We start from the raw sequence: 18,438 nt of genomic DNA on the forward strand, positions 1-18,438 counted from the left end.
GAGTAGCTTTTTCCAAGGTTGCAATAGTACGAGAACTTGTGGAAAACCTTTCCAAACTTCTACTGGACGAAGAGAACAAACCGTCAAGTTCTTACCAAGATGAGGCAACCTCCGCTAGCTTGGAGCTTTTTACAGGTGGTCTGAGGCAAGTTGAGGCTGCATGCTCAACCTATGTAAGAGTTTGAAACCCATGTTGTGGACAGTCTGCTGGTTTGCTCCTCTTACAATATTGTTTTCTATCACAAAAGTTTCTAAGTCTGAGGCTGATAACTATCAGTAGGACCAATCTGCAACTATTATGGGAACAACATTCACTTGAGTCAATACAGAGTGTTAGTCAGACACTGACATTTTAAAGTCTGGTCTGCAGACATTAGCTGCCTCGTAAGTCTCATGTTTTTACAAAAGTTTGAAATAAAAAAAAAACATTCATACAAAAATGGGTTTTGGGTCAACCTTCATCCAAGAGTCTGTTCAGCCATCATCCATATTTTGCTTCCTCCTGCAACGCGTCAGCCCTATTCAGCTATTATGATACAGGAAACATTTAAACATAGATACTGTCACTACAGAACAAGTACCACTTAGGTGCACCTCATTGAGATACAAAAAAAAGGTGTTAGTGTGGATAGCCCTGTGCAGTGAAGAGTCACTTTCACTAATGACAGGAATGTAGAAAAATACAATAAATCTCAAAAAATTAAATGGAAAAGAGTGATGGACAATGGATAGATCAAATGTGTTTCTGAATAACGTGAGTAAAAATGATCACAGAGGCAGATTTAGCTGCTGATCCTGCAGGAAATAAATACAATCAGTGGATATATGTGTACTTGTACTGTTAATGAGGGAGTTGTTAGGTCTTTCAGGGAGGTATCACTCTTTGAAATATACCTTGAGATATCAGTTCAGTGGCCACAAAGCACTGCTTTCAATCAGTGGTGCAGACACTTGTGCAATCTCAGAAGGCAAGTGATATATGGAATATTTATTAACTAACATGATCGGAAACTGATTATTTTAATCATTAGAAAAGTAATTGAACATTGTCTATAAATCTGCTACTCTTAAGCAGCTGATGGACCTCTATTAATTAGAGTGGATGTGAGTGCAATTTTGCTACGGTCGATATATGCTCTTCCTTCACTGGGAATATCTTTCTTGCCACTATTTGCTAAGTACAGAGAAGATCTGTACAGTTAGGGAGAACTGTATATTGGCCAGTGTTGGCTGCCACAAATCAATCAATCAAGGGTGGCAGGGCGGGGGGAGGACTGTAGGGGGGGGGAAATAATAGTTTATATTCTTTTACCTGCCTGCCGCTCTCGCTGCCCGCTTCCTCCCTGACGTCTCTTTCTTCCCGGCACTGGGGCACAAAGCACAGGCTCCCAATCCAGACACTCATCTCATGCTATAGCAAGCATGAGAGTAGTGGTGGGAGTGGCCTGAGCGGGTTGGTTTGATGCTTTCTCAGGCACAGGGTGCCTGTGCCATTTCTCCAACCCAGCCAAACTGACATGCACACTTACAAATGCCCACCACTCCTACTTCCTGCCATCGCTCCATCCCACCCTAGACTCCCATGGCTCAAAGTCAGACAATGACAAATAATTATTTGTCACTGCCTGGTTTGGCAGGGAAGCCTTCCTCCACTATTATGAAGGAGCCGCCCCTGATATTGGCTACAGGATGGCTCTCCAGTGAGTAGCTCAGGAGCTACTGGTAGCTCGCAAACACCCTTGAAGTAGCTTTCCAAAGTGAATCTCGCCCCACTACATAATTGAGAGGGTTTATGCACATGAAAGATAATAAGCCTGCTCATTTCACAACCCTTATAGTGGCAGCTAGCCAAACCAAAAACAGGGCATTTGGCACACACAAACACACACTATGTTGGCCTACAAGGCCTGCAACATAACCTGTAATTTCCACCTGCAACATAACCTTTCATTTTCACTCTCAATCTAGCTAAGTCACAAGGAGATGAGACATGTTATAGGCCCCATCTATCAGTCACACTAGGTGTGTGAAAAAGACGAGTGCCATAAGTAGCCATAGCAGCAGTAAGAGGGAAGTCACCTAAGTGGGAGCCGTTAGAAGCCAGAGAGAAAGTGTGTAAGCTGGGTGCATGAGCAGCCCAGTGGCTAAGGAAAGCTGAAGTTCGATTGAAAGCTGAAGTTCGATCCAAAGCTAAAATGCACTTTTGAGCCTCAGTGTTCATACAGAATTGTGTATACATGTGTGCATTTTGGTTGCCTGTCTGTATGAGTGTTTGGCATAGATTGTATCAATGACAAACATAGTTGCTCCCTTGAAGCTATGTCAAGGACCACCAAAAGTATATGTGGCTATCTATAATACAGGGTTTATCTTTGGTGCAACTGTGTCTGTTCTTGGCATAATACTGGCCCCCGGTTAATATTTTTATCCTGGACATATTTTGGGCAGTCTTGTACTAGTTGTGTATCTCGCAGCTTTCCTGTGGATATTGTGAGCCTGAGCGACCTATATTTTGGCTCTTCTTGCATAATAACGGTCATGGCTGATGTAATGTGAGCACCCTAGTATTATGGTGCCATGCTCTGCACAGTGGTGCCTCTGGTATAATGGTGAGCTTTATTGGAATACTAGAAACATCCTTAGCTTGCATCCATGGCACTGATCAAAACTCATGTCCATTTTTTGTAGTTCCTGTTCATTTGAAGCTTTAGTGCATCTGAGTACATTATGAAAAGGGCAGGCTGATGTGTGGGGACTGTGTATTCACTTAAAAGAAAAACTAGCATTTTGAAGATAAAATTTTCTTTTAAAAGAAAAAAATGTCTTAAGTGTCTTTTACAAGAAAAATATGACTTTTTTAGAAAGGAGATTTGGGAAATGTACATTATTGAGGCAAAAAATGTTTTTTTCAGAAATTTATAGTCTGCATTTCCAAAACATATTTAAATCTGATAGGCGAATGGTAATTTAATCTTATTTGGGGAGAGTTATTGCTATGGTTATGTCTGTTTTATACTCCCCGTATGTTGCTTCCACCGTCATTTCATTAGTCATGTGGAGGCATTTCATAATGGTAACACATTTTCTGCCATTTGTGCTGATAACCCTGCCTGAAACGTTTTATTGGGCTCCAGAGTATTGTTGACAGATGTGGTCACTACTATAAGGTGTTATAATTTGATAGAAGCTCAGGATGATTTTTCCCGAGCAGAAGCAGCTCTCAGTATAGAAAAGGTTGTTAACCCTTGGGCCACTGGTCTAAAAAACTAAGGGGGTCATTACAACATTGGCGGTAAAAGCCGCTTACCGCCGTGCAGAAGACAGCCAACACACCACCGCGGCCGCAGTAAACCGCCACGGTCATTATGACCCACAACTCGGAAACCGCCAAAATACAGACACCCACAGCAGTCCGCCACACCAAAGGCCAGTGATAAACTGGCGAAAACAAAACCGACACCGTCACGCCAACAGAAATATGCCCATACTATCACGACACACGAATCCACGCGGCGGTCTTTCAACCGCGGTATCCCATTGGCGGTACACACCGCAGCGCTCAAAATACACACACTCCTACAAAACACAGCCACATTGGACAAATCCAAATACACACACCTGATACACATACAAACACCACTCCCACACATCCAATACAATATAAAACACACACCCACATCACCCACAAACCCCCACCACAAAAAAATTGTGACGACGCACACAGAGAGAGACCATATAGAAGAATCGAGCACCCAGACACACATATTACCCTCACCCACACAAATACCATGCACTTCACACAACACACCAATACACATCACCACACTTATCACCACACATTCCACCCCACACATCACCTACACCACCCCATGGCACCGCAAAGACACCCCAGGTTTTCGGAGGAGGAACTCAGGGTCATGGTGGAGGAAATCATCTGGGTAGAGCCACAGCTATTCGGAGCACAGGTGCAGCAGACGTCCATTGCAAGGAAGATGGAGCTATGGAGCAGAATAGTCGACAGGGTCAACGCAGTGGGACAGCACCCAAGAAATCGGGATGACATCAGGAAGAGGTGGAACGACCTACGGGGGAAGGTGCGTTCCGTGGTATCCAGACACCGGATTGCAGTGCAGAAGACTGGCGGCGGACCCCCACCTCCTCCCCCGTAATTTACGACATGGGAGGAGCAGGTCTTGGCGATCCTGCATCTTGAGGGCCTCGGCGGAGTATCTGGAGGAATGGACTTTGGTAAGTCATATCTTCACTACTTCATCCCCACCACCCCACCTGCATGCCAACACATACCCCCACTCTTAGCCTCACCCCTATCACTCCTACTGCTTGCAAATGTCCCACCATCGCAACCCACCCATCCCAACACCAAGCCCTGCATGTGACCACAAAGCATGGACACCCATCACCAAAGCATGCCCACTGCACATACCCATAACCCCCCCAATCCACTGACACAAAAGCCCCAAACAGGAATGCAAGCACTGGGGGACACGGGCACCCACCCATTGCACACCATGGCACACACAGATGCAATAATCATGCATTTATACCCCTGCAGGACCCCTACGCAACGTCACCGCACAGGAGGGTCCACAAATGTCTACCCCCCCCAGAAGAGGTCCACAGTGATGACAGCAGCTCTGTCGACCTGGATCTAGATGACCAGCCGGCCCATCGGGGACCTCGGGACAGTCGGTTCCCCTCACACAGCCACAGGCCACAGGCCACTGCAGACCTACCCCCCTCTTGAAACACCAGCACAGCACCCACCCAGTGGGCCCACACCTCTGTCTCCAGGACACATCAAGCAGCAGTGTGTTCACCACTACAGGGCACCCAGGTTAACGCACCACCCCAACAACAACAGGGACCTGGGGGCAGTGGCAGTGGGTACACGGTCCAGGGGACAGAGGCCCAGGGAAACAGGGGAACTGGGAGGGCTGCTGTGCGACAGGGTGGGGACAGGCCCAGGGAACCCACTCTCCACGAGGCCCTCTCCTCCATCATGGGAGCATACCACCACTCCCAGGAGACGATGGCTACGGTCCTGGCCAAGTTTCAGGAGACCCAGCGCATGCAGGAGGAACAGTATTTGGGCTTCAGGGAGGAACTCAGAACCATCAGCTCCGCCCTGGGCACCATCGTAGGGGTGCTGAATCTGGTAGTGACCACTTTGAGGGACACTGTGGCACCACAAAGGGCCCCTGACACTAGCATGGACCAAGAACTGCCCACCAGCTCCGCAGGCGCTAGTGGACAGGAGGCACAGCCACAGCACCCCACCCCCTGCAGAAGGAGAACCACCCCACAAGCGGTCCCAGAGATCCAGGAAGAGGACAGAGTAAGATGCCAAGACCCCCGCCAAGAAAGGATACCACCCTGATAGTCATCCCACTGCCCCACTTTGTTACCCTGTCCATCCTTAAACTGCCCCAGCTCCACTTCCCAGACCCATTTGGACAATGCACCTGTGAGACTAATAGACTGGACTCTGCCATGGACCTTCCTCCACCATCACCCCTCACCTATTTACAACCCCCCTCCAATATTTAGCACCTTAATAAACACTGTTTTTGCACAAAACAATCAGGAGTCTGTCTGTGAATGTGAATATATTTATCTATTATTCCAGTGCCAAAATGCTTATTTACATTGTGATGCCAACATACCAATGTCACACAGCTTTTGTTCATGGGGGAACAAGGAGATGTCACACTGTGGCACCCAGATCTCTGAACTCGGAAGGGAAAGTGACAACTCAGTTACCATACACTGGGTGAAAGGGACTGACAGTACAGAGGTAGTAGTGTTTAAGTACATGTAGTAGGCCGGTTTTTATTCTTACCTCTGTTCATTGGAAATATTGAAGTATCACCGTGTTCCTGTTGTCTATGTCGTCTTCTTCGTCTTCCTCCTCTTCACTGGCTCCACAGCTGCTACGACACCACCATCTGGACCATCCTCTTGCAGAAAAGGCACCTGGCGACGCAAAGCCAGGTTGTGAAGCATACAGCAGGCCACGATGATCTGGCACACCTTCTGTGGTGAGTAGAATAGGGATCCACCTGTCATATGGAGGCACCGAAACCTGGCCTTCAGGAGGCCGAAGGTCCGCTCGATCACCCTCCTAGTTCGCCCATGGGCCTCATTGTAACGTTCCTCTGCCCTAGTCCTGGGATTCCTCACTGGGGTCAGTAGCCATGACAGGTTGGGGTAACCAGAGTCACCAATTAGCCACACACGGTGCCTCTGGAGCTGACCCATCACATAAGGGATGCTGCTATTACGTAGGATGTAGGCTTCATGCACTGAGCCAGGGAACATGGCATTCACATGGCAGATGTACTGGTCTGCCAAACATACCATCTGGACATTCATGGAATGATAATTCTTCCGTTTTCTGTACACCTGTTCACTCCTGTTGGGGGGGGACCAAAGCCACATGGGTCCCATCAATGGCACCTATGATGTTGGGGATATGTCCAAGGGCATAGAAGTCACCTTTCACTGTAGCCAAATCCTCCACCTCAGGGAAAACGCTGTAGCTCCGCATGTGTTTCAGCAGGGCAGACAACACTCTTGACAACACGTTGGAAAACATAGGCTGGGACATCCCTGATGCTATGGCCACTGTTGTTTGAAATGACCCACTTGCTAGGAAATGGAGTACTGACAGCACCTGCACTTGAGGGGGAATTCCTGTGGGATGGTGGATGGGTGACATCAGGTCTGGCTCCAGCTGGGCGCACAGTTCCAGAATAGTGGCACAGTCAAGCCTGTATGTCAGGATGAGATGTCTCTCCTCCATTGTCGACAGGTCCACCAGCGGTCTGTACACCGGAGGATGCCGCCATCTCCTCACATGTCCCAGCGGACGGTGCCTATGAAGGACCACAGAGTCAAACATCCCAGAGGTACGTAACCCCAGCTTTAAAAAAACACGGATCTTAACCCATCGAATGGCTTGTATGAGTGTGGATGCAAGGGATAGGTATGTGTGACGCCGTACAAAAAGTAAGGCATGTAGGCCCCTGAAATGGCGGCTGCCTGACCTGTAAAGTGTGACAATGGGATGTGAGGTAACTGCGCTGGCGTTGTACACCGTGGCGGTAGGCGGTCGAAGACCGCGGCGCAATGCTGCATTGGTTAACATTGGACCCTATGGGTCTCAGGAGCCAATGACGATGTGCGCCGGCGGTCGCGGTACGCACCGCTGCGGACGTGACCGCCATTTTCTCTCAGTTCATTCACTCGATACCTGATCTTCGACAGGAGAGGACCTACACTGCAAGTGCTGCTGTGACCTCGGTCTGGAAGGGACAATGGCTCATGCGACTGGGGAAAGGGCCCCTGCCTTCACATCGGAGGAGTTGGAGAAGCTTGTGGATGGGGTCCTCCCCCAGTACGCGCTACTCTACGGTCCTCCAGACAAACCGGTAAATACACTGGGAGCATGCTGTATGGGCTATGCCTGTGTTGAGTGGGGTGGATGAAAGATGGGGGGGGGAGAGATTGAGGCATGCTTGAAACGACGGTGAGTGCATGTGCCACATGGCAAGGGTAGGGATGTGGGGCCACTCACATTGATGGTGCAGAAGGTAATTACTTTTCTCCTCCGCCTGTACATTTCATATAGGTCAGCGCCCACCAGAAGATGGATATTTGGCGTGCCATCGCCAAGGACGTCCGGACCCTGGGGGTCCACCACAGATGGGGCACCCACTGCCGGAAGAGATGGGAGGACATTCGCCGCTGGAGCAGGAAGACGGCGGAGGCTCAGCTGGGGATGGCCTCCCAACGTGGGAGGGCTGCCCGTCGGACCTTGACCCCCCTGATGTTCCAGATCCTGGCAGTGGCCTACCCCGAGTTGGATGGGCGCATGAGGGCATCACAGCAGACACAAGGGGGTGAGTACTCTCACATTCTGCTAACTTTGCGCGCTGTGGAGGTGTCTGGGTGGGGGAGGAGGGCTGTGGGTATCCCTAAGCCAGGGCGAGTCCCGTAGGCGAGGCCCCTCCGTAAGGCACGGCCCTGTGCCCCCGCTCCCCACCTCTGTAGAGTGCCAAGTACAGCTATTCATGGCCCTGTGTCACCTATGTGTGCAGATGTCATCCATAGCCTTGTAGGCCATGTCCCAGGGATAGCAAAGTGGACCCCAAGTGCGCGGCGTAGTGCAGGGGGCTTCTGTGTCTGTGCTGTCCGCCAAAGGTAGCGGGAATGCATGCACTCAACATGTCTTTCTTCTGTTTCCCCCCCCTTTTTGTGGTGTTCCTGTTCATGTGTGCATTAGCATTATCAGGCGGAGGAGCAGTGGCACCGGAGCACGAGGGAGCTGCATCCCACATGGCCATGGAGGGCCACACTACCGACTCTGAAATCGCCAGTGGGACGGAGGGTGAGGGGAGCTCCACGGCGGGGACACGAGCGGACATTAGTGGATCGGACTCGTCCTCTGATGGGAGCTCCCTTGTGGTGGCGGCAACATCTCTGCCCCCCTCAACAACAGGTACAGCCTCCACCCCCGCAGCAGCACCGCCCTCCCAGCAGCCCCTCAGCGTTTGCCCCGTGCCCGCTCACCCAGGAAGCTGGGCATCTCCTTCGCCCCAGGCACCTCAGGACCTGCCCCAGTGACCCCTGTTGCCCTCAGTGAGGAGGCCATTGACCTCCTCAGGTCCCTCACTGTTGGGCAGTCTACCATTTTGAATTCCATCCAGGGTGTAGAAAGGGAAGTGCACCAAACTAATGCATACCTGGAGGGCATTCATTCTGGTCAGGCTGCCCTTCATCGAACCCTGCAATCTCTGGCCTCAGCACTGATGGCAGCCATTGTCCCTGTATCTAGCCTCCCCCCTCCAACTTCCTCCACCCAGACCCAATCCCCTGTACCTCTGCCTATCCCAAGCACACTATCAGACCAGCCTGCACACACCTCAACACCCAAAGGCAGCTCACGCAGACATAAGCACCACACATCCCACAGGCAGTCACACAAGCAACATCCACATACAGACATACCAACATCCACTGCCTCCACTGTGTCCCCCTCCTCCACGTCTCCCTCCTCCCTGCCAGTGTTGTCTCCACTCACACCTGCATGCACAGCATCTTCAGCCACTACGTCCCTCAGCAGCACACACACCAGAACACCCCGCACACGTGCACTCACCACCCCCACTGCCATTTACACGTCCCCTGTGTCCTCTCCCAGTGTGTCTGTGCCGCCCCCTCCCAAGATACACAAACGCAGGCAGCCACCCACCCAACAGCCATCCACCTCACGACAGCCTACAGCCCAGGCACCTGCACCCAAAGCCACCCCACTTACACCTCCTACAACCACAACCTCTTCCTCCACTCCCATACCCACTACACCTACCCGTCCCACTGCTCCCCCAAAATTTTTCCTGTCCAAACTTAACCTCTTTCCCTCAACTCCCGCACCCCATCCATGTCATAGGCCCAGAGCTAGCACCTCAGCCACTACATCACCGTGCCCGGTGGTGCATGTCGTACATGGACACTGGAGTGCACCGCCCACCAGGGCAGCCAGTCTGGTACGGAGCCACAGCACAGCCAGCCCCCCCCCTCAGAAACATCCAAAAATTTACAGTGCACGGCGGCAGAGGGTCAAGACACCAGGGACAAAAACCCCTACCAGGGGTCCCGGCGAGAGTGTCGAGGCAGCTGGGACACCGGCCAAGGTGGGGAAGGGCCACAGGAGAGCAGGAAAGGCTGGGAAGGGCAGCACGCCCGACAACACCGCCATCAGCCCAGCTGGCCAGGAAGGCCCAGCAAGCCCCATCCCAGCTGGCCAGGAGGCCACCAAAAGCCCCAGCACAGCTGCCCAGGAGGGCCCCGGCACCCACAGGACAGGTGGCCAGGAGGGCCCCACCAGGCCCAAGCCAGATGGCACATGAGCACCCCGGCATGGCCAGCACCGCTGAACAGGGCACGGCTATCCCTAGCACCGCTGAACAGGGGATCGCCATCTCAAGCACCACTGAACAGGGGACCGCCATCTCAAGCACCGCTGAACAGGGCACGGCTATCCCAAGCACCGCTGAACAGGGGACCGCCATCTCAAGCACTGCTGAACAGGGGACCGCCATCTTAAGCACCACTGAACAGGGCACGGCTATCCCAAGCACCGCTGAACAGGGGACCGCCATCTCAAGCACCGCTGAACAGGGCACGGCTATCCCAAGCACCGCTGAACAGGGGACCGCCATCTCAAGCACCGATGAACAGGGCACAGCTATCCCAAGCACCTCTGAACAGGGGACCACCATCTCAAGCACCGCTGAACAGGGGACCGCCATCTCAAGCACCGCTGAACAGGGGACCGCCATCTCTTGCACCGCTGAACAGGGGACGGCTATCCCAAGCACCGCTGAACAGGGGACCGCCATCTCAAGCACCGCTGAACAGGGCAGGGCTATCCCAAGCACCGCTGAACAGGGGACCGCCATCTCAAGCACCGCTGAACAGGGCACGGCTATCCCAAGCACCGCTGAACAGGGGACCGTCATCTCAAGCACCGCTGAACAGGGGACCGCCATCTCACGCACCGCTAGCCCATGAGCGGCATGGGCAGTGCTGCATCTGTGTCGGACAGGGCTACACGATGCACTCTGGGCACCAGGCCCTCCCCAGAACCAGTGGAGACTGTTATCCACTTGAGAGACTGTGGCTTTGCACTCCCCAGGATGGAACAGTGGGAAACCCACCCACTGTAGAGACTTGTGAGACTGTGGCTTTGCACTCCCCAGGATGGAACAATGGGAAACCCACCCACTGTAGAGACTTGAGAGATTGTGGCTTTGCACGCCCCAGGATGGAACAGTGGGCATGGAGCCCCCTCGTGGATCTGGCGTGGTGCACTCATCCGGCTGAGGTGCCCCCCTTTCCCTTCCCCCTGAGGTGCCTGTAGTTTTGCGATCTGATGCCCCTGCAGTGTTCTCTCCGTTGAGGTCAGGTATCCGGTGTGGGCTTTGCCCATGTTTTTTGGGCCCAGTGGTCCACGGACAATGCCTGGTACAATGCCAGGACTTCTTAATTTGGTGTATATAATAGTTTTTAGTGTGCATATATTTTTGATTGCTGTATTTCAATATATTTCAATGGTTACAGTCATTTCCTTTTGTCTTTGCATTCTTCCAGGGGGTCTGAGGGGTGTAACTGTGATGTATAGATATGTATTAGTGTGTATGTTGTAGTGGGTGAGGGTGGGGGTGTTGCGTGTGTGTGTCACTGTTTTTTCCCTCCCCCCTTCCCTGTGTCGTAGGTGCAGTACTCACCATTGTCTTCTGCGCCGGCGTATGTGCTCCTGGTAGAGGAGCAGGAAGGCTATGGCTGGGAGGATTTGGAGTACCGGGTCCATGGTGTATTCGTTCCTCGTGGGGTGTGTAGAGGTGAGCGTTCTCCCTTCGAAATGCCTGTTTCCGCCGTGTTTTTATCAGCGGTGAATCCGCCCCGGAAAAGGTGGCGGATTGGACTGTTGTGATACTGTGGGCGGTACTTTGACTCCCGCCTGTCTGTTGGCGGTGACCGCCGCGCTGTTTGTCTGTACCGCCGTGGCGGTCGGAGTGTTAAAGTGGCCGTCTTTGTTGGTGGTTTCCGCCACGGTCGTGATTCCATTTTTTTTCCCGGCGGTCTGTTGCCGGTTTTACCGCCGCTTTAGCACCGACCGCCAGGGTTGTAATGACCACCTTAGTCTCCCTTCATTGATCAATGAGAAACCTTGGAATGAGGAACCTAAATTTTAGACGTCGTATTTCCTTAGGTAATTCATAAAGAAGTTACATATGTGATGGAAATGCTAAAAATTTGTTCCAATTTTGGAAATATGCTGTTTCATTGTCCTACTTTTAAGGAGTGCATTACAGATTACCTTTATTTTTATTACAGCCAGCGTATCTCAAGTGCACATTTCTTTCAGTGCCTAATTTGTTTAAAAATAAAACAAAAGTGATGGGGCCCGTAAGTTTTGTTCAGAAGCCCACAGCTGGGGCTATCAAAGGTCTGGGTGCTCAATGTTGTGACTGCATACTCTTGATTCTACCTCATTCCTGTTTAATCCATCACTAAACATTTATCTGCCTCTTTATCTCAATCCTGAAGTTCTTTTTTAATTTTTTTTTTTAGGGTTAGCACAAAGCGCTCTGTCCCTGGTGTAATCTCTCTATGGGCTTGTAACTGTGCCCATGTCAAGCCCATCAGTTTGGTTGGTTTGTGGGCTTGCCTTTTAAAATTAGCTTGATTTAATAAGTGAAAGGCATGCATACATCATGCCTTTTCTGGTGTTTAGCTCGCCTCAAGCGCACCGGCCAACTACTAAAAACATACAAGGCTCCTGTGAGAAAGTAGCCTCTTTCTAGCCTTGTTACCCCCACTTTTGGCCTGTTTGTGAGTGTATGTCAGGGTGTTTTCACTGTCTCACTGGGATCCTGCTAGCCAGGGCTCAGTGCTCATAGTGAAAACCCTTTGTTTTCAGTACGTTTGTTATGTGTCACTGGGACCCTGCTAGTCAGGACCCCAGTGCTCATAAGTTTGAGACCTATATGTATGTGTTCCCTGTGTGATGCCTAACTGTCTCACTGAGGCTCTGCTAACCAGAACCTCAGTGGTTATGCTCTCTCTGTACAAATTGTCACTAACAGGCTAGTGACTAATTTCACCAATTTACATTGGCATACTGGAACACCCTTATAATTCCCTAGTAATGGTACTGAGGTACCCAGGGTATTGGGGTTCCAGGAGATCCCTATGGGCTGCACCATTTCTTGTGCCACCCATAGGGAGCTCTGACAATTCTTACACAGGCCTGTCACTGCAGCCTGAGTGAAATAACGTCCACGTTATTTCACAGCCATTTACCACTGCACTTAAGTAACTTACAAGTCACCTATATGTCTAACCTTTACCTGGTAAAGGTTGGGTGCTAAGTTACTTAGTGTGTGGGCACCCTGGCACTAGCCAAGGTGCCCCCACATTGTTCAGGGCCAATTCCCCGGACTTTGTGAGTGCGCGGACACCATTACACGCGTGCACTACACATAGGTCACTACCTATGTGTAGCTTCACAATGATAACTCCGAACATGGCCATGTAACATGTCTAAGATCATGGAATTGCCCCCCCAATGCCATCCTGGTATTGGGGAGACAATCCCATGATTCCCCGGGTCTCTAGCACAGACCCGGGTACTGCCAAACTGCCTTTTCAGGGGTTTCACTGCAGCTGCTGCCAACCCCTCAGACAGGTTTCTGCCCTCCTGGGGTCCAGCCAGGCTTGGCCCAGGAAGGCAGAACAAAGGACTTCCTCAGAGAGAGGGTGTTACACCCTCTCCCTTTGGAAAAAGGTGTTAAGGCAGGGGAGGAGTAGCCTCCCCCAGCCTCTGGAAATGCTTTCATGGGAACAGATGGTGCCCATTTCTGCATAAGCCAGTCTACATCGGTTCAGGGATCCCCCAGCCCTGCTCTGGCGCGAAACTGGACAAAGGGAAGGGGAGTGACCACTCCCCTGACCTGCACCTCCCCTGGGAGGTGCCCAGAGCTCCTCCAGTGTGCTCCAGACCTCTGCCATCTTGGAAACAGAGGTGCTGCTGGCACACTGGACTGCTCTGAGTGGCCAGGGCCAGCAGGTGACATCAGAGACTCCTTCTGATAGGCTCTTACCTGTGTTGCTAGCCTAACCTCTCACCTAGGTAGCCAAACCTCCTTTTCTGGCTATTTAGGGTCTCTGCTTTAGGGAATTCTTTAGATAACGAATGCAAGAGCTCATCAGAGTTCCTCTGCATCTCTCTCTTCACCTTCTGCCAAGGAATCGACTGCTGACCGCGCTGGAAGCCTGCAAAACTGCAACAAAGTAGCAACGACGACTACTGCGACCTTGTAACGCTGATCCTGCCGCCTTCTCGACTGTTTTCCTGGTGGTGCATGCTGTGGGGGTAGTCTGCCTCCTCTCTGCACTAGAAGCTCTGAAGAAATCTCCCGTGGGTCGACGGAATCTTCCCCCTGCAACCGCAGGCACCAAAGAACTGCATCACCGGTCCTCTGGGTCTCCTCTCAGCACGACGAGCGAGGTCCCTTGAACTCAGCAACTCTGTCCAAGTGACTCCCACAGTCCAGTGACTCTTCAGTCCAAGTTTGGTGGCATTAAGTCCTTGCCTCCCCACGCTAGACTGCATTGCTGGGAACCTCGTGTTTTGCAGCTACTCCGGCTCCTGTGCACTCTTCGAGGATTTCCTTTGTGCACAGCCAAGCCTGGGTCCCCGGCACTCTAACCTGCATTGCACGACCTCCTGAGTTGTCCTCCGGCTTCGTGGGACCCTCTTGTGCAACTTCGGGTGAGCTCTGGTTCACTCCACTTCATAGTGCCTGTTCCGGCACTTCTGCGGGTGCTGCTTGCTTCTGAGTGGACTCTTTGTCTTGATGGACGCCCCCTCTGTCCCCTCACGCAATTGGCGACATCCTGGTACCTCCTGGGCCACAGCAGCATCCAAAAACCCTAGCCGCGACCCTTGCAGCTAGAAAGGCTTGTTTGCGGTTTTTCTGCACTGAAACACTTCTGCACAACTCTTCACGACGTGGGACATCCATCCTCCAAAGGGGAAGTTTCTAGCCCTCTTCGTTCTTGCAGAATCCACAGCTTCTACCATCCAGTGGCAGCTTCTTTGCACCCACAGCTGGCATTTCCTGGGCATCTGCCCACTCCCGACTTGATCGCGACTCTTGGACTTGGTCCCCTTGTTCCACAGGTACTCTCGTCAGGAAATCCATCGTTGTTGCATTGCTGGGGTTGTTGTTTCTGGCAGAATTCCCCTATCACGACTTCTGTGCTCTTTGGGGAACTTAGGTGCACTTTGCACCCACTTTTCAGGGTCTTGGGGTGGGCTATTTTTCTAACCCTCACTGTTTTCTTACAGTCCCAGCGACCCTCTATGAGCTCACATAGGTTTGGGGTCCATTTGTGGTTCGCATTCCACTTCTAGAGTATATGGTTTGTGTTGCCCCTATCCCTATGTGCTCCCATTGCATTCTATTGTGACTATACATTGTTTGCACTGTTTTCTATTGCTATTACTGCATATTTTGGTATTGTGTACATATATCTTGTGTATATTTGCTATCCTCATACTGAGGGTACTCACTGAGATACTTTTTGCATATTGTTATAAAAATAAAGTACCTTTATTTTTAGTATATCTGTGTATTGTGTTTTCTTATGATATTGTGCATATGACACTAGTGGTACTGTAGGAGCTTCGCTCGTCTCCTAGTTCAGCCTAAGCTGCTCTGCTAAGCTACCTTTTCCATCAGCCTAAGCTGCTAGACACCCCTCTACACTAATAAGGGATAACTGGACCTGGTGCAAGGTGTAAGTACCCCTTGGTACCCACTACAAGCCAGGCCAGCCTCCTATAGCTCCCTGTTTTCCGTACGGTTTCTGCACAATTTTATCTTTATTTCGGAGGCAGCGCGATCTTGCTGGGCAGTAGTGGAGCGCTTTGCATGACATCGACCCTGTTACATGGTTATTTGCACTTTTGCCAGTTACATGGATGATTGCACTTTTGCCGATATGTTTCACTGCAAGTAAACTTCTGTTTCCTTTTCTGTGTTTGCTTTGTTTACTTTATGAGAAACTGTTTTACTTTTCAGTTTATGTGGCAAGAAAAGTCCGGTTAGCTTTAACTTGAGTAAACGCGAGACCCATTGCTTTGCAAATGCTTGTTATTCCTGCTTTCTCCCTTTGTCATTGTTTTTCTGTCTTTCTCTTCCTTCTTTTTTAACCTTGAGTTTTTTTGTTGAGTTAAAATAGTTTCTGGTCACAAAAAAGAGTGCTGGTGGGCCCCACTTGTAACCACTGGTTTACTGAGGTTTGAACGGTCAGAATGATACTAGAAAACCAAAACACAGAACGTGATGTAGAGAGTGTGCATATGTATTGGTAGGGCAGTACCGGACATCCCAATGTGCATGGAAGTTTTCATGCCCGATATTTACTGTGTGAAGCACAGGGAACCTTTGCTATCAATAACACAATTTTTTTGGACATGTGCCAAACTTGTCTTAAATTTACTAAGAAGACTTGCATTTGCTGAGGGGACCTTTCAACAATATCTCAAATAGTAATATCTTAATTTGCTCAGTCTTTGAACTTTTAGAAGTAGATCCCGTCTGCTTCAACAGTGCAGAGGGGACACAGTACCTATGGACAGGGACAACTGTAGGGCGGTGTGACTGAGTCATTGCACCGGGCGCTGACTTCGGGAGGCGCCGTGTTTCCAAGTATATTAGGATTTTAAAATCACCTGCCACTGCATTCCTTGCATCTGGCAATTATCAGGCAGCGCTAACAATGCCAAGATAACTCTGGTGATCAATGGAACTGCTGAAGAGAGGCTGAGTTTCGTCTAGTGGCAGTTTTGACTCATTTAAAATAGCGCAGGTAGGGTTAGTATGCCCTCTGCAAAGCATGTGTACCACGCAGATCACAAAGTGCAAATAATGTAGCTAGTTTAGTGGGCTACTGCTTTTGTCAGAGAGATCCTTTTGTTACTTGCAGTTTATAGGTTAAAATCCTAATATAGACCCCCTAGCTATTAACTGTCATCAAAGAGCTGCATGCATACTTCAATGTATAGGTTAGAGAGTTATGGTTTTTCCCCTCAGTCTTAGTAAAGGCAACTTCCACCCCTCCTATTACCTTTTCATTTGTGAGTTTATGCTTCTACAGACCAAGCACGCTTTAACTATACTGCCTACCAGTATGGATAACATGTACACTGATTTGCACACGATTCATTGTCTCTGTATAATATGTGAGGTAAAGTACTCAGACATGCTACACTGGTATGAGTGGCGCTATAAAACAAAAGAAATGCATATAAGAGAAAGCGGTTATGGACACTTATGGGGCATGTTAAAGGGCGGTGGTGAGGGAATCAGCGAAGAAGGAGGCCATGGGGTGGGAGGGTCAATGAACATTGTGGCATGGGGCACCACTAGCACTAAAGTCGGCCCTGGTTATGGAGTTAGACCAGGAGCAAGCTGCTTCATAACCCACAATGGACGCTGAGTCATACCCCATTTGCGGCTGCAAATGGCTCCAAGAAGAGTAGATTAAACTGTAACTCACCTGTGGAAAGATTATAGACTAGCTCCTAGTTCACCCATTACCTCGACCAGAGGTACTATCAGTTCTTAACTTGAGCCAGTGGTTTCCGGTGCAGGGCACAGCACCTATTTTTGAGGGCTGTCACTTAGTTTTCTGCATCAGGCGTTTACTGCGAGGTAAAGACATATGGAAAAGAGGGAGGGAATGAAAAGCGAAAAATCGCCACAAAGGAAGAAAGCTGCACAAGTGAGATGAAGGGGAAGGGGGTGGCTGCAAATGGTTTAAAGAGGCCCGAGAGGGCTTCAGGATTACGATGCCTCAGTATTCTGTCCTCGCACATTTAATTGCAGCAGTCGCAAGTTTTAAAGGATAGCTTTGGGCACCGGCACCTTTTTCTTTACAAATGAAGTACTGGTTACTAAAAACGTTATTTTAAAAATGAATACAATAAGGGACCATCACCAACATTTACAATGCTCTAAAATGAATGATCTGTGAACCAAGAAGCAGAAACGATGCACAATGCGTATAATCCACGGTGTCTTCAGTGCCTCTGATATGCAGGTGATCAGGCACTAGCATAACCTTACAAGCACATGTTGGCTACATTTAGTGAAACATTAATATAACAGATATTATTCGTTGGATTTAGCCTATAGTTTATGTTAATGTTTGGTTCATAAAATGTATTTTTACATACTGAGCCGCAAGTTTGATGAATTTTTTCAGCAGTTGCGCTCTCTTCCCTATCTCGTGACACAGGCAAATCTCAGTAGCGACCCAGTACTGAACCTCATTGAACCGCCGAATAAACCGCTCCAGATTCGCAGTTGTTGAATTTTTGAACTTCTGCTGCCCGAAGATGTAATGAATCAGCTCCACCTTGAAAGAGATGTTGAAAAAGAAATACCGTCCATCAGCTATCTGGTCATAGATGAGGAGTTAGTGTAAAAGGTCAGCTGAAAGGTTGGTTTATAAACGTCAAACAAATCATTTAGAAACTTTAAGTGTTGAGCATTTGTGAAAAAAAATGTTACAAATATTATCAATGAAAAATTACACAGAGGATTGATGCCCTTCATAAAAGTAAGCTTTCCGATCATGTTTTTTTATTTTTTTATTTTTTGGATACACGAATACCTCAATTGATTTTACTCTGAAATCCAAAAGGGCCAACCCCATAAGCCTCGGACCTGGGTAAGGAGAGCTATAATCAAACAAATGGTCCTTGCGGGGGAAGTATAGCCTTCAAATACCACAGCAAGTAATGAAATAAAACCCTCCTCATAGGTAAGGTTTATT

The 18,438-nt window shown here is 49.8% G+C and overlaps 1 protein-coding gene across 1 annotated transcript in view; it reads right to left on the minus strand.

Moving 5' to 3' along the window:
* The window catches only part of RAPGEF3 (Rap guanine nucleotide exchange factor 3), a 1,225,478-nt gene that overhangs the window by 237,911 nt on the left and 969,129 nt on the right, over nt 1-18,438 (minus strand). Inside the window, exon 21 of the mRNA XM_069231039.1 lies at nt 17,837-18,018. Coding sequence (XP_069087140.1) covers nt 17,837-18,018 — 182 coding nt within the window. The remainder of the gene's footprint in view (nt 1-17,836; nt 18,019-18,438) is intronic.

This window comes from Pleurodeles waltl, chromosome 4_2, assembly GCF_031143425.1.
Source record: "Pleurodeles waltl isolate 20211129_DDA chromosome 4_2, aPleWal1.hap1.20221129, whole genome shotgun sequence".
Lineage (NCBI taxonomy): Eukaryota > Metazoa > Chordata > Amphibia > Caudata > Salamandridae > Pleurodeles > Pleurodeles waltl.